This window comes from Thamnophis elegans, chromosome 3, assembly GCF_009769535.1.
Source record: "Thamnophis elegans isolate rThaEle1 chromosome 3, rThaEle1.pri, whole genome shotgun sequence".
In the NCBI taxonomy this organism is placed as follows: Eukaryota; Metazoa; Chordata; class Lepidosauria; order Squamata; family Colubridae; genus Thamnophis; species Thamnophis elegans.
Genome location: NC_045543.1, coordinates 123,562,832 through 123,577,328, shown reverse-complemented (window position 1 = coordinate 123,577,328; position 14,497 = coordinate 123,562,832). Strand labels below are relative to the sequence as shown.

The 14,497-nt window shown below is 37.0% G+C and overlaps 1 protein-coding gene across 1 annotated transcript in view; it reads left to right on the top strand.

Moving 5' to 3' along the window:
* Window positions 1-14,497, top strand: part of ITGA2 (integrin subunit alpha 2) — a 79,777-nt gene that overhangs the window by 47,914 nt on the left and 17,366 nt on the right. The window contains exons 16-25 of the mRNA XM_032213008.1: window positions 322-461; window positions 4,498-4,649; window positions 5,356-5,466; window positions 8,382-8,461; window positions 9,207-9,354; window positions 10,089-10,181; window positions 11,509-11,585; window positions 12,144-12,227; window positions 13,391-13,493; window positions 13,858-13,968. Of these exons, the coding sequence (XP_032068899.1) occupies window positions 322-461; window positions 4,498-4,649; window positions 5,356-5,466; window positions 8,382-8,461; window positions 9,207-9,354; window positions 10,089-10,181; window positions 11,509-11,585; window positions 12,144-12,227; window positions 13,391-13,493; window positions 13,858-13,968 (1,099 nt within the window). The remainder of the gene's footprint in view (window positions 1-321; window positions 462-4,497; window positions 4,650-5,355; window positions 5,467-8,381; window positions 8,462-9,206; window positions 9,355-10,088; window positions 10,182-11,508; window positions 11,586-12,143; window positions 12,228-13,390; window positions 13,494-13,857; window positions 13,969-14,497) is intronic.

The following is a 14,497-nucleotide window of genomic DNA, read 5'->3' as shown; positions in this document are numbered from 1 at the left end:
TTGGCGAAATATTTAGTTTTTGCTGTTCTCCAACATGCATTAGTGCATGTATGAAAGCCTTTTAATTTTTGCCATTCTTTTAGAATGTTTCCGTCTATTCAAGATACTTTTAAAATTATTGGTTTGTTTGTAATATACATAATTAATCAGGAATTTTGCAAGCAGATACTCAGGGAAGTTTATTCCCTAATAATAGGATTGCAGATTTTTTTGTTTAAAATTAATTCTGTAAATTCTAGATATAAAGCCAAAACACTTTTGGCTTTATATCTAGCTTTTTATAACTGAGATTACAGAAAATGCTGCCTGCCTCTCTTTTAGGTCACAGAGTATAGCCAATGTGACTGTACATGTTTTATCTACTCCTACAAAGATCAGTCTGCTAAACAAGAACACAGAAATAGATTTAAATATATGTTTTGGTGCAACGTTTAGACCTATCCATACAAGTGATAAAGTGGGTGAGTATTTCCCTTACTTAATTTCCTTTAATTAGAGACATTTGCAATTGTTAGCTAAGTAATATTCTATCTCTGTCATACACAAACTAATCGGGATACAATATAAAATTCTTAATAAATGTATAACTTTTATTTTAATGTAAATGGCTTTATTGCTGCAAAGTCTACCAAAATATAATAATCATACTGTTTAACTGCTACTATAATAATTATATTATTTTAATTGCTATTATTTCTGAATATACTGTGTATTCAGAAATAATAGCAATTAAAATAATAGTTTTTGAATATAAGACCTACAAATAGAAATAGAACGACTATGGCAAAGGCAAGCAAGGGTAGCACCATAATAATAGGCGCTTTGGATGCAGTCCCAAAACAACTGGAGCACCACTTGAACACCTCAGGCATTGACAAGTTTGGCATCAGTCAATTGCAGAAGTCAGCTTTACTTGGAACTGCTTCCATCCTGCGACGATATCTGTAACACCATCAAACATCCAGATTTGCCTATCCCAGGGCCTTGGTAAGGACTGGATAGGTAGACAACAACAACAATAACATATCCTAATAATAATAACTTATATCCTCCAACGTTACTTTAGCAGTTCCTAGGTCCTTGGTTAGGACTCGAGCTGTTGAGCTACCAACCAGCCCCAAAGGCTGTGAATCTCACCAAAGATTAACCACATAACAATAATAATTATAATAATCAACAATAATAATCAACTGTTCAGCAGTGACATCAAAATGAACTTTGGGCTTTCAAAATGTGCTATATTATCCATGCAGCAAAGAAAAATGGAATAAACAGAAGGAATAGAACTTGGAAATGGAAATATAGTGAAAGCATTAGCAAAGGATGATGGTTACAATACCTAGGCATACTGGAAGCGGATAACATTTTGAATGGAAAAGTCAAAGAGTTAATGCAAAAGGAATACATCAGGAGGGTCCGCAAAATATTAAAATCAAAGCTGAATGCTGGAAAGCTAATTAAAGCCATTAATACATGGGCAGTTGCACTGATATGCTACTCAGCTGGAATCATCAACTGGACTCTGGCTGAACTGGAAAACGTGGACCGGAAAACACGCAAACTTTTGAATATGTTCCACACTTTACATCCACGAAGTGACATCGACAGGTTGTACCTGCCAAGAAAAATAGGGGGCAGGGGGCTATTGCAATTCCATCAAACTGTAGAAGAAGAAAAACGAAGTTTGAATGATTATGTGAACCAAAGTACAGAAAAATTGCTGCAGGCTGTGTAAACGGACAACAGCTTAAAAACAACCGAAACAAAGGCAGAATATAAGGAAAAACAGCTGGATTACAGATTAAATAGATGGTAAACCAAAGCTTTGCATGGCCAGTACTTGAAAAACATTGAAGGGGAATGTGATGACAACTTGACATGGACATGGCTTAAGATGGGAACTATTAAGAAAGAAACGGAAGGTTTAATACTGGCTGCTCAAGAACAAGCACTACAAATTAATGCCATGAAAGTGAAGATAGAAAAATCCACTGACAACCCAAACTGCCGACTTTGCAATAACAAAGTCGAAACTGTTTCACATTTAATATGTGAATGCAGCAAAATTGCACAAACTGATTACAGAGCTAGACATGACCAAGTTGCTAAATTAATCCACTGGTCATTATGTAAAAAATATGATTTACCTGTATCCAGAAAGTCATGGGAACATAAAGAGGAAAAAGTTATCGAAAATGAGAACGTGAAGATCTTGTGGAACTTTCGAATACAAACGGATCATCATTTGGAGCACAACACATGGTTGTAGAGGGCCAAAGTGTACAGTTTATTGATAGCGCTGTTCCTGAAGATGCCAGAGTCGAAGAAAAAGAACTAGAAAAAATAATGAAATATTGTGACCTGGCCATCGAAATTACGTGGCTATGGATGAAGCATGTAACAGTGATGCCCATTGTCATCGGGGCACTTGACATCATGTCCAAGAATTTTAAAAGATACATCAACAAATTGTAGCTTCCTGCAATAAAACCAGCGGAGCTGCAAAAAACTGCGCTAATCGGAACATCTTCTATTTTAGGAAGATACTTGGTTGATATCTAGGATGCTGACAGCAAACCGTATCAACCATTAGTGCCAGTCAGTGGTATTTGTAATGCATTTTTGAATGTTCAGTTGAATGAGTTTCATATTTAATTAATAAAGTTAATAATAATAATACAGAGAATCAACTTTGCATCAATAAGATAAAATGGAGAGAGGAGAGAAAATTAAGTTAGTGTCTTAGTAATAGACCAGTGGATACAGGATATTAAATGATATTATGAATGAAGTAAATAATGATAATGAATAATAATAATAATAATAATAATAATAATAATAATAATAATAATTGATCACATTCTCAGCTGCTGTAAAAAAATCGCGCAGACTGATTATAAATTGCGGCACAATTCAGTAGCACAAATGATCCATTGGAATTTGTGCAAAAATTATAATATTAAAACAGCAACAAACTGGTGGGAACATCAGCCTGAAAAAGTCACAGAAAATCAGATGGTCAAGATCTTGTGGAATTTCCGTATACAAACCGACAAAATACTGGCGCATAATACACCAGACATCACACTGGTTGAGAAAAATAAGGTCACAATCATAGACATCGCAATACCAGGTGATAGCAGGGTCGCCGAGAAGGAACATGAAAAAATCGCAAGATACCAGGACTTAAAAATCGAAATTCAACGACTATGGCACAAACCAGCAGTGGTAATTCCAGTGGTAATTGGCACACTGGGCGCTATTCCAAAAGCACTGGAATTACATTTAAAACAGTTAAAAATTGACAAAATCACCATCAGTCAAATGCAAAAAGCCGCACTGCTTGGATCTGCACGCATATTACGAAAATACGTTACGACGTCCTAGGCCCCTGGGTGGGGCCCGACTAGTAACCAATGCCAAATCCGGTGAAACAACTGGCCGCTGTGATACAATTGTACAACAACAACAATAATAATAATAATAATAATAATAATAATAATAATAAGAAGAAGAAGAAGAAGAAGAAGAAATAGAAGAAGAAATAGAAGAAGAAGAAAGAAGAAGAAGAAGAGGAAGAGGAAGAGGAAGAGGAAGAAGAAGAAATAATCACAAAGTTCCGGGATCTGCAAATTGAAGTTGAGCGACTGTGGAAAAAGAAATAATAATAGTAATAATAGTAATAATAAAGTATGGTTCATTGACATTGCAAATACCTGGAGATGCACGAATTGAAGATAAACACCAAGAAAAAATCACAAAGTACCGGGACGTGCAAATTGAAGTTGAGCGACTGTGGAAAAAGAAATCGTTTGTTGTCCCGATTGTAATTGGAGCCCTTGGAGCAATACCCAAAGGGCTACCTCGCTATTTGGAAATTTTAAATTTATCAGACATTCTGATTCTACAAAAAACAACCCTACTTGGAATAGCTTATATCCTCCGACATTACCTTAATTGTTGAGCTACCAACCAGCCCCAAAGGCTGTGAATCTCACCAAAGATTAACCACATAATAATAATAATGTCATTATGGAATGATAAATATTTCCCCATTATTTTATCTTCTTGTTTTCAAACTAGATGCACTTGAAAATAAATTTGAAACATTTCAAGTGTTTCACAGTATTTCTCTCTATAACAGTTTCATTATTTTGTCACTATGTTAGTTTGTGGCAATATTCCCAAAGCAATGCCATCCTACTATGCACTGGTGCTATGGCATGTAGGATTTGCAATGTATTAGATAACATTTAGTGCAACCTGAATAGTCTAGGTTAAAATGTTTTTTAAAAAAATAAAATACCATGTTCATTCTTGCTGCTATCATGACTGAGAATCCCTCTTTTTTTAAGTTCATGGGGTGTTTTATTGATTCATTGTTTGCCTAGAAATATATCTGAAAGTGCATAGAGGGTCTTACCCTCAGTTTAAAAATATGTTGCTTTGCACCTTGAGGCTGTACCATGACACTTATATCATTGTTTTCCCCTTTAGATATTAAGTACAATATAACATTGGATGCAGATTTCTTATCTTCACGCATTACCTCTAGAGGATTATTTAAAGAAAACAATGAGAGGTCTTTGCAGAACAGCATCGTAGTCAACTCTCTGAAGACGTGTGTGAATCACATTTTTAACGTGCAGGTAAAAATTACCCCAGAATTATCCAAGCCAAGTATCAGAACTAGACAGCTCCTTTGGGACTCTTGTCCTTAGTATTAATAATAAAATCAGAGGTAAATTGAACAAGAATACATTAACATCAAGAATAAACTCAGCTATCCATGAAATGCTCATCAGAGTAAATGTGCTTTCTTTCACCTGGTGCTTAAAATTAAAGGTGTTGAGAAGCATTAGACTCCCTTAACATACGCATTGATATTGGGTTTGTTTATTTAGTTTGTCACTCATGGACAAGATAACAGGAATAAGAATAAACATGAATGAGAACACAAGACATGGGTAAAAATAAATGGAGACAAGGGTGAAATTCAGCAGGTTCTGACAGGCCAGGTTCATACGAGAGCAAATATTGCTTTGAGCCTCCCTTGTACTCTGGCACTGAGCTAACCTCCTAGGGGAGCAATTTCATCTGACTGGCTAGCTTGGCAGTTTTCCTTCCCAAAGTATTGGATATCAATTAAATAAATGCAAGCCAAGAAAGAGTTGCATCTTTAAAAAGAACTTTATTTGCAAACCTGTCCTATTGAAACGTCCAGAAGTGCCTCGCCAAGCAATATTTGAATGTTATCAGCCATTAATTACATACATTTAAATTAAGAAAGATCAAGCAAGCAAATCAAAGGTTTGGGTGGATATTTATGCTTTGTGTGCGCATTTATATTTATAGGCCCCTTCCGATGCTATCGACTCCCTTAACATACGCATTGATATTGGGCTCAAGAACCCCAACTCAAGTCCTGTTCTTGATAAAGAGTCTCCTACACGTCTTGTTTACGGTGTAAGTAAATTAATATGCTTTCTTTTTATGTGTTTTTAATAAAGTTGCTACATGGACAGGATGAATATTTCCATGGTTTCAGAAAACAAAGCATGCCTGTAATATTACAATGTTATTGGTTTAACATATTGTGTGCCTGAGTATCAGCTCCATAATTAGAGCAAACAAAAATCAAATGTGTTGATAGTGGTAGTACTAATAATGTTGATTATTCAGATGATTTATATTCCACCTTTTATCCAGATGTTATCCATGCAACTTCCTCTAAGTTTGTAGCAAATATTTGCCTCCAAGGAGGGGTGAAAACTACAAACTTGAGATTCTTCCAAAACCACAAAAAAATGCTGAGCCAAAAAATATACATAGCTATCAATTCCAAGTTGCAATGTATGACTGTGAAAGTTGGACCATAAGAAAGGCTGAGTGCCAAAGAATTGAGGCCTTTGAACTCTGGTGCTGGAGAAGACGCCTGTGAGTCCCTTGGATTACAAAGCGATCAAACTGGTCAGTCCTGGAGGAGATCAACCCTGACTGCTCTTTAGAAGGCCAGATCCTGAAGATGAAACTCAAACACTTTGGCCACTTAATGAGAAGGAAGGACTCACTGGAGAAGAGCCTAATGCTGGGAAAGACAGAGGGCAAAAGAAGAAGGGGACGACAAAGAATGAGGTGGCTGGATGGAATCACTGAAGCAGTTTAAATGGACTCCAGGGGATGGTAGAGGACAGGAAGGCTTAGAGGAACGTTGTCCATGGGGTCACGATGGTTGGGACACAACTTTGTAACTAACAGTAACATCAAATATCCCTACAACTAGCCTCTAAATTTAGTAGGGAATAGAGAAACTAGTTACTGAAGACTCTTATTTGCATTTATCAATAATTTAATTTAATTTCTAGACCAAACTAAAGCCCCATGTTATGCAACATCTTTTCCCAAGTGGGGCATAATAATACTACACGCAGTCCTCAGCTTATGATCCCAGTTGGGATCAGAACCTAAGCAGTTGTTAAATGAGTCTCACCTCATTTATGACCTTGTTTCTTACGGTCAATAAGTGATCTTAGAAGTGTTAAACAAAAATGAAAAAAAAACCCTTTTCCTTTAATTAATTGATGTCAGAACATTTTGAAGAGGCATAATGTGGTATTTAATGAAGGGAATAGTGTGAGACTTTAAAATGCAACACATAAAATAAAAAGATGTGGGAAGAATATTTGTAACATAATATTAATCCAAAGAGTACTTGGATGAAGAGAGAGAAACATGGGTGGTGCATGTTCTGTAGAGTGGATAAAGAATTTTAAAAGCAACCTCTTGCATTACTGTGTCTGCAGGTTAGTTGACAAAATCTATTTATCTAGGTCTGAATCTGTTTTCTCTGTTGTGCATCATGTTATACAATACAATACAATAGCAGAGTTGGAAGATACCTTGGAGGTCTTCTAGTCCAACCCCCTGCCTAGGCAGGAAACCCTATACCATTCTAGACAAATGGCTATCCAACATCTTCTTAAAGACTTCCAGTGTTGGGGCATTCACAACTTCTGGAGGCAAGCTGTTCCACTGATTAATTGTTCTAACTGTCAGGAAATTTCTTCTCAGTTCTAAGTTGCTTCTCTCCTTGATTAGTTTCCACCTATTGCTTCTTGTTCTACCCTCAGGTGCCTTGGAGAATATTTGACTCCCTCTTCTTTGTGGCAACCCCTGAGATATTGGAACACTGCTATCATGTCTCCCCTAGTCCTTCTTTTCATTAAACTAGACATACCCAGTTCCTGCAACCGTTCTTCATATGTTTTAGTCTCCAGTCCCCTAATCATCTTTGTTGCTCTTATCTGCACTCTTTCCAGAGTCTGTGATGAAAACTGAATGCAGTATTCCAAATGTGGCCTTACCAAGGCATTATAAAGTGGTATTAACACTTCACGTGATCTTGATTCTATCCCTCTGTTTATGTAGCCTAGAACTGTGTGGGCTTTTTTGGCAGCTGCTGCACACTGCTGGCTCATATTTAAATGGTTGTCCACTAGGACTCCAAGATCCCTCTCACAGTTACTATATTGAGCAAGGTACTACCTATACTGTACCTGTACATTTCGTTTTTCTTGCCTAAATGTAGAACCTTACTCTTTTCACCATTGAATTTCATTTTATTAGATAGTGCCCAATGTTCAAGTTCCTTCTGTATCTTAATCCTATCTTCTGGAGTGTTGGCTATTCCTGCCAGCTTGGTGTCATCTGCAAGTTTGATGAGTTCCCCATTTATTTCTTCATACAAATCATTGATGAAGATGTTGAAGAGTACTGGGCCTAAAACAGAGCCTTGGGGTACTCCAGTGCATACTTTCCTCCATGTAGATGCAGTTCTATTGAAGACTACACGTTAAGTGTGGTTGGTCAGCCACTTATGAATCCATCTGTTGGTGATGCTGTCTAACCCACATTCTTCTACTTTATCTAGTAGTAGGTTATGGTCTACCTTATCAAATGCCTTACTGAAGTCCAAGTAAACTATATCAACCGTATTCCTCTGGTCCACTAATGTTCCGTCTTCTCGTTTTATTAGTACAAAAAAATTCAAGATCTTTCCACCAGGAAGTTGCTCCAGTTTCATATCTTCATCATTGTTCTTTTTTCTGTAACTAGATATTCTGTAAATAAAAATAAGCAGATTCCTTTCCCATATTTATATATCTCACAGAATTTTCCTATTCTTTGTGCAGAAGTTAAATTTTGGAGATGGATTAGTTATTTATCTGTAATGCAGATTTTTATCCAGTAATATACCATACTTGTTCCAGTCATAAAAACCCAAATCAACAGATTAAATCTGTAATAAGAGAGAGGTAGATACTGTATCTTCTTTGAACAAAGAAGTTGAAAAGCTTTGGATTGCTTTTATATTTTTCTAGATACCATTTGTCAAAGATTGCGGTGAAGATGAAGTTTGCAAGACAGATCTCATTCTGGAAGTTGAACAGAAAAATATTGGGTAAGAAATGCTTTATTGCTATCGATTAATTCTGTTCCATAATAGAAAATGACCTGTCTGGTGTGAAAATAAATGAAGTAGATGTTTAGAAAGGATTAAGCTTTAAAAGAAGTATATAAAAGTAAAGGTTCCCCTCGCACATATGTGATAGTCATTCCCGACTCTAGGGGGTGGTGCTCATCTCCGTTTCAAAGCCGAAAAGCCAGCGCTGTCCAAAGACCTCACCATGGTCATGTGGCCAGCATGACTAAATGCCAAAGGCGCACGGAACGCTGTTACCTTCCCACCAAGGTGGTCCCTATTTTTTTACTTGCATTTTTACATCCTTTCGAACTGCTAGGTTGGCAGAAGCTGGCACAAGGTAATGGGAGCTCACTCCGTTATGCAATACTAGGGATTCAAATCGCTGAGCTGCCGACCTTTCTGATCCACAAGCTCAGCATCTTAGCCTCTGAGGCACCACATCCCCTGAAGTCTGAGATAACTATAATTCATAGTGTTTTCTAGATTAGAATAAGTCTCCATTTCTGGAAGCATCAATGAACATCTTTGTCATCTGTGGATGTTAAAGCAAATGGATACATGGAACAAACCCGCTTTGCAACATGGTAGCTTTTTAAAATTAAGCTGAAATTTAAAACAAGTAAAATAGGATGAAGGAAATAATGAGCAGCAGGGAAGGTGTCTACAGAAATAGAACCTCTGGGGAACCAGGGACTCATTTTCATTTTTTTTCCTTCTCCAGGAACAACAAACCATATTTTCTTGTCACCAGTAAAAATAAAAGACTGACATTTGGTGTGAAATTGAAAAACATGAATGAAAATTCATACAACACCAGAATTCAAGTGGCTTTTTCTGAAAACTTGTTTTTTGCTTCATCTTTTTCAGCCGTATGTATAATCTCTATTCTTACTGCTGTGCTCGGTGCAAATAACATCAATCATTTGTTAAAGAATAGTATCTTCTTTTAGACTTGTGCTGGCATACTGTGTATAAATAGGGAGCAAATTCCACATTCAGTAGCAGTAATGATGTTGCCTAGTTGAGAAATGAAATGTTTACAAGCAAATAACCAATCTCAGGGAGCACCAAGGATTTCATAATTGTATTTTTCTTCTTATAAGTTAGTGAATTAGAAAAATGTTCATTTGAGCTATTCCTGGATGTTAGTCTGAATTTAAAATATGCTTATCCTTTTTTGCGTTGGCAATAAAGTTTGCATGCCCCAATCAAGATCATCATTCTTACTCTACACTTTCTAAAAGAGGAAGACTACTTAGTATGTCTATAGAGGGGGGAAAATGCAATCCTTTCAAATTTAAGCCTTGGTATGTTTATTCTGAAATAAGCACTATTGAATTAGCTATATTTGTCCATAGCATTGACAGTTGTGATTCAGTACCAAGATAAAGTCAAAACTAAATCTGCTAACCCTACATTCAGGAAATAAGACAATAAACTGACTCATGTAGTTTCGGGAGATGAGCATGCTTGATATATGACTATATTAACTTCCTATTTTGTATTTGGAACATTGTTATTGAATCCCTCAAAATATATGAAAGTTTCATTGCACAGTGATCATGAATTTCATTCTAATAAAATATCTGCTTTTTATTGTTAGGTGGATGAAACTGAAGTTTCATGTCAGATGGCAGTTGTCCGTCATCTTGTTGTCTGCCAAATCAGCTATCCTGTTTTTAAAGCAAGGCAAGAGGTATCTAAATAAGACATACTACAGGTTCAACATCAGATCAAAATATTTTAAATATGCAAAATAAAAGCAAAAAAGCAAAAGCATTATGTTCAGCAATGCAAAATATGTAGGATAAAAAAAATTGAATTCTCAAGAACTCTTCATCAAACAAGGAAAGGAAAGTGGGGAATTGTGGGGTAAATTGTTTGTCATCCATATTCTTACCATGTTATAGTTTTAATTGGTCCATTAAAATAGCATTTGGAGATGTGGATTAGGTGCATTAGTCTTCTGGAAGACAAGCATTCATTCGCAAAGACATGGCCTTTCAGAAGATTGATATTCCCATGTGAAAAGTATCAACAACAGGAAGGCCTAGGCAGGTGTCTAGCCTCTCACATCTCAAGTAAAACTGGTCATAGTAGGCCGTGCCCCACAATAGGGCTGTGAGGGGAAGGATCTTACTCTTGACTACGTTGTCATCAGCTTTATCATTCATTGGTCATGTAGCTAGATTTCTGCGAAGGCAAGGAAAGCATCACTTCAGCAGCAAAATGATTTTAGGCTGCCTTTTCAGTGGGTTAAGGAGAGAGGCAGCATAATAGGGATATATCTCTTTAAAATGGTTTTCAGGGGTACTTTTATGCTGCTGTAAGCAGAACATGAGGATGAATCCTTAGCAATCGGGTTCATCTAGGCATAGTGTTAATAGAATAGAGGTGTATTATATTTGCAGTTCAGTTCTGAATTGGTGCTTTTGGTATCCAGAGTAGCTGTGTAATCCTGGGAAAACATGCAGTTGCTTTAATTAGTTCCAAACATGTCATATTCATGTATGGAACTGCATGTTTTCCCAGGATTACACAGCTACCCTAGCAGTGAAGAGACTGAGCTTGTCGACCAGTAAGTCAACAGTTCAAGGCCAAGTACCACATGATCAGTTGAGCTCCCATTCTTGCCCCAATTCATGCCAAACTAGCAGTTTGAAAGCGAGCTCAAACAGGTAAACAGGTGCTACTTCAGTGGGAAGGTACAGTAACAGCATTCCTTGTATCTTGGGGTACAGTAATGCTGGGCATATGACTACGGAAGTGTCTTCGGACAATTCTGGCTTCCTTGGCTAGGAAACAAAGATTAGGTTGTCCAGTTTAGAGTTGGACATGACTGGCGAGGAAACCTTTGCCTTTTTTATTCTTATCAAATATTTGTTTAAAATAAAATTGGGAGTGCTATACAGTAACACCCTTTTATGGAATATCTGATCTTATACTTTAAAGCAAATTGGATTACTAGTGATAATTGGCTTTCCCAATTTTAATGTTATTTTTCATCTTTGTTTTCTTCATAGGTATCCTTTGATCTTAATTTTGACTTCAGTTTGAAAAGTCTTCAGAATGTGGCAGTATTATATTTTCAAGCCTTGAGGTACACTGTAAATTTCCTGCTACACTTCAAAACAATACTTGCAGCCAAATTCATACTTCCTTAGTCTGAAATGCTATGTTCTTCAAGATATCCGTTTTCACAAACAAGTCATTAATCAAATAATAATAACTTCATAATAATGTTAATATAATCCTGAAGTTTTCAAAAAAGGTAAATTAGTTGCTAGGCCATCTTTAAAAGCTCATGAAAGTGTTCAGGCCAGAAGTTTTGCTTATTCCAAAAAGAATGTGCTTTATGATAACTTGCTATCTGAAGATACACAGTAGAACATATCCACCAGAGCTGGAGGAAAACAAAGCTGCTTATTGTCAATTCCTTAGATTGGAAGAGTTTAAGGTGAATAGTATAAAAACCATGCAGATACATTGTATCCACTCTATCTCACATGTACAGATAAAATTTTAATTTGTGACTTCCTTCCTGGTGACTGAACTGTTCTTAGTCAAATTTCCTTTTAGCTTCCTGACATTATTTATTAATTTAGAGATCAGAACTTTGTAAATGTTTTCAAATATATTTTATTTTTTTACTGAACAGTGCAAGTCATGAAGAAGATTATACAAACAATCAGGTGAACCTAACACTTCCACTTCGTTATGATGCAGAACTTCACTTAATGAGGTAATTCTAAATTGGCCTTGTGCTAATTCTATTGGCATTAATAGGTAAAGGTAAAGATTCCCCTCGCACACATGTGCTAGTTGTTCCTGACTCTAGGGGGTGGTGCTCATCTCCATTTCAAAGCCAAAGAGCCAGCGCTGTCTGAAGATGTCTCTGTGGTCATGTGGCCGGCATGACTAAATGCCGAAGGCACACAGAATGCTGTTACCTACCCACCAAAGGTGGTTCCTATTTTTGTACTTGCATTTTTACATGTTTTCAAACTGTTAGGTTTGGGACATGTAAAAAGCTGGGACAATTAAGGGGAGCTCACTCCGTTACGCGGTGCTAGGTATTCGAACCTCCGAACTGCCGACCTTTCTAATCCACAAGCTCAGCATCTTATCACTGAGACACTGCATCCTTGGCATTAATAGACCCTAGCTAATCTGTGAGGTATTATGTTCTGTGCTGATTGGAGAATGCTGGTACGTGAAGTCCACACAGCTTAACATTGCCATGGTTGAAATACATTGTTCTAGAGATTTTAGTGTAGTGGTTAAGACATCAGGATAGAAACCAGATCACGCGTTCTAATCCCACTTTAGGTTAAAAGCCAGCTAGGTTACCTTGGGGCAGTCATTTTCTTTCATCCCTAAGAAGGAGGCAATAGACAACCACTTCCAAAAATCCTGCCAAGAAAACTGGAAGGACTTGTCTGGGCAGTCCCCAAGATCAGGCACAATTGAAAGGGGGGAAAAATAGATTCTAACACTAGATGAATTTAGGGGGCACAGCATTGTGACTCATCGTCCATTGCAAAAAATACCCCGTATGTGTAAAGATACAGATGTTTTTCTAGCGTTCAAAGGATCCAGGAAAAAGAGGAATAGGGATGCGGAGAAGTGGAAGAACAATTTCAGATAAGCTGTCAGAGTAGACAGTATCTGTCAGTTGTTGACATTCTCACAGAGACACAGATCATTGCAAACCTTCTTTGTAAATGTCGAGACATTCACAATAACAGATGCATAGCTATTGCTATAACACTACTTTTTAAAATTAAACAAAAATATATCTGGATTAAAACAATACTCTTCCAGATGTATTTCCAAACTTAGAGTTCCTTAATATTTTAAGGAAAACTGTATCCTAAATATCTGCTCTGATTTATTTCTCTCCAGGTTTACCAGTATGGACTTCTACGAAGTGTATTCTAATCTTAGTGTTTACACCGTGGTGAATAATTTTGATGAAATTGGACCGGTATTTAATTTTTCAGTTAAGGTCAGTGAACATTTCCAAGTATCTTTTAAATATATAAAGACAATCATCTGTTCACAAGTCATGGTAAACTAAAACACGCCTTGCTTTCAGTTTAGCGTGGTGATGAAACTTACCTCTGGTGGTTTAGAGATAAAAATCATATGAAATTAGCTACCACAGGAAGCTTTGGTTCTCCAAACCGCTTTGCTTCTAGATAGGGTGCCCCACAATCTAAACAACTCAAAGTGTGCATCTATTTCATGATTGTAAATGTGCCAGCCTGTCTTTCTTTCTGGCATTAATTAAGAGAAAATGATACTTACAATGTAGGCTATTTACTATTGGAATTAAGCCCGGTATTATTAATCCCTCTCTTGCTTTCCAGGTCACAAGAGGAAGTAATCCAATCAATGCGGCAACTTTAAAAATTCATATCCCTAATCAAACTAAGGAGAATAACCCTTTGATGTATGTGACGGCTGTGCACACCAGTCAGGTGAAACAATGGTCTATTTTAAATAGAAGACAATAACGAAGATGATACAAAGCTCAATGTCTATGGAAGTCATAATTGTCCCAAAGGTGCTTTTTCAAGAGGCAACTGGACTTTCTTGTTTTCTTTGAAGACGTTTCACTTCTTATCCAAGAACCTTCTTTAGCTCTGACTGGATGGTGGGGAATGGAAGGGTTTATATCCCTCACAGATAGCTAGTCATTTGTATTCTTTTAGACAGTGGTTGAGGCCAGCTGTCTGCAAGGAATATAAATCCTTCCATTCCTCACCATTCAGTCAGAGCTGAAGAAACTTCTTGGATGAGAAGCAAAATGTCTTCAAAGAAAAACAAGAAAATCCAGTTGCCTCCTGAAAGGACACTTTGGGATACAAAGCTACCCTGTTTCCCTGAAAATAAGACCTCCCTGGATAATAAGCCCAATCAGGCTTTTGAGCGCATGCGCTAAAATAAGCCCTCCCTGAAAATATTGCAACACAGCAGCAGCCATGAAGTGACCACGCTCGCCGCCCC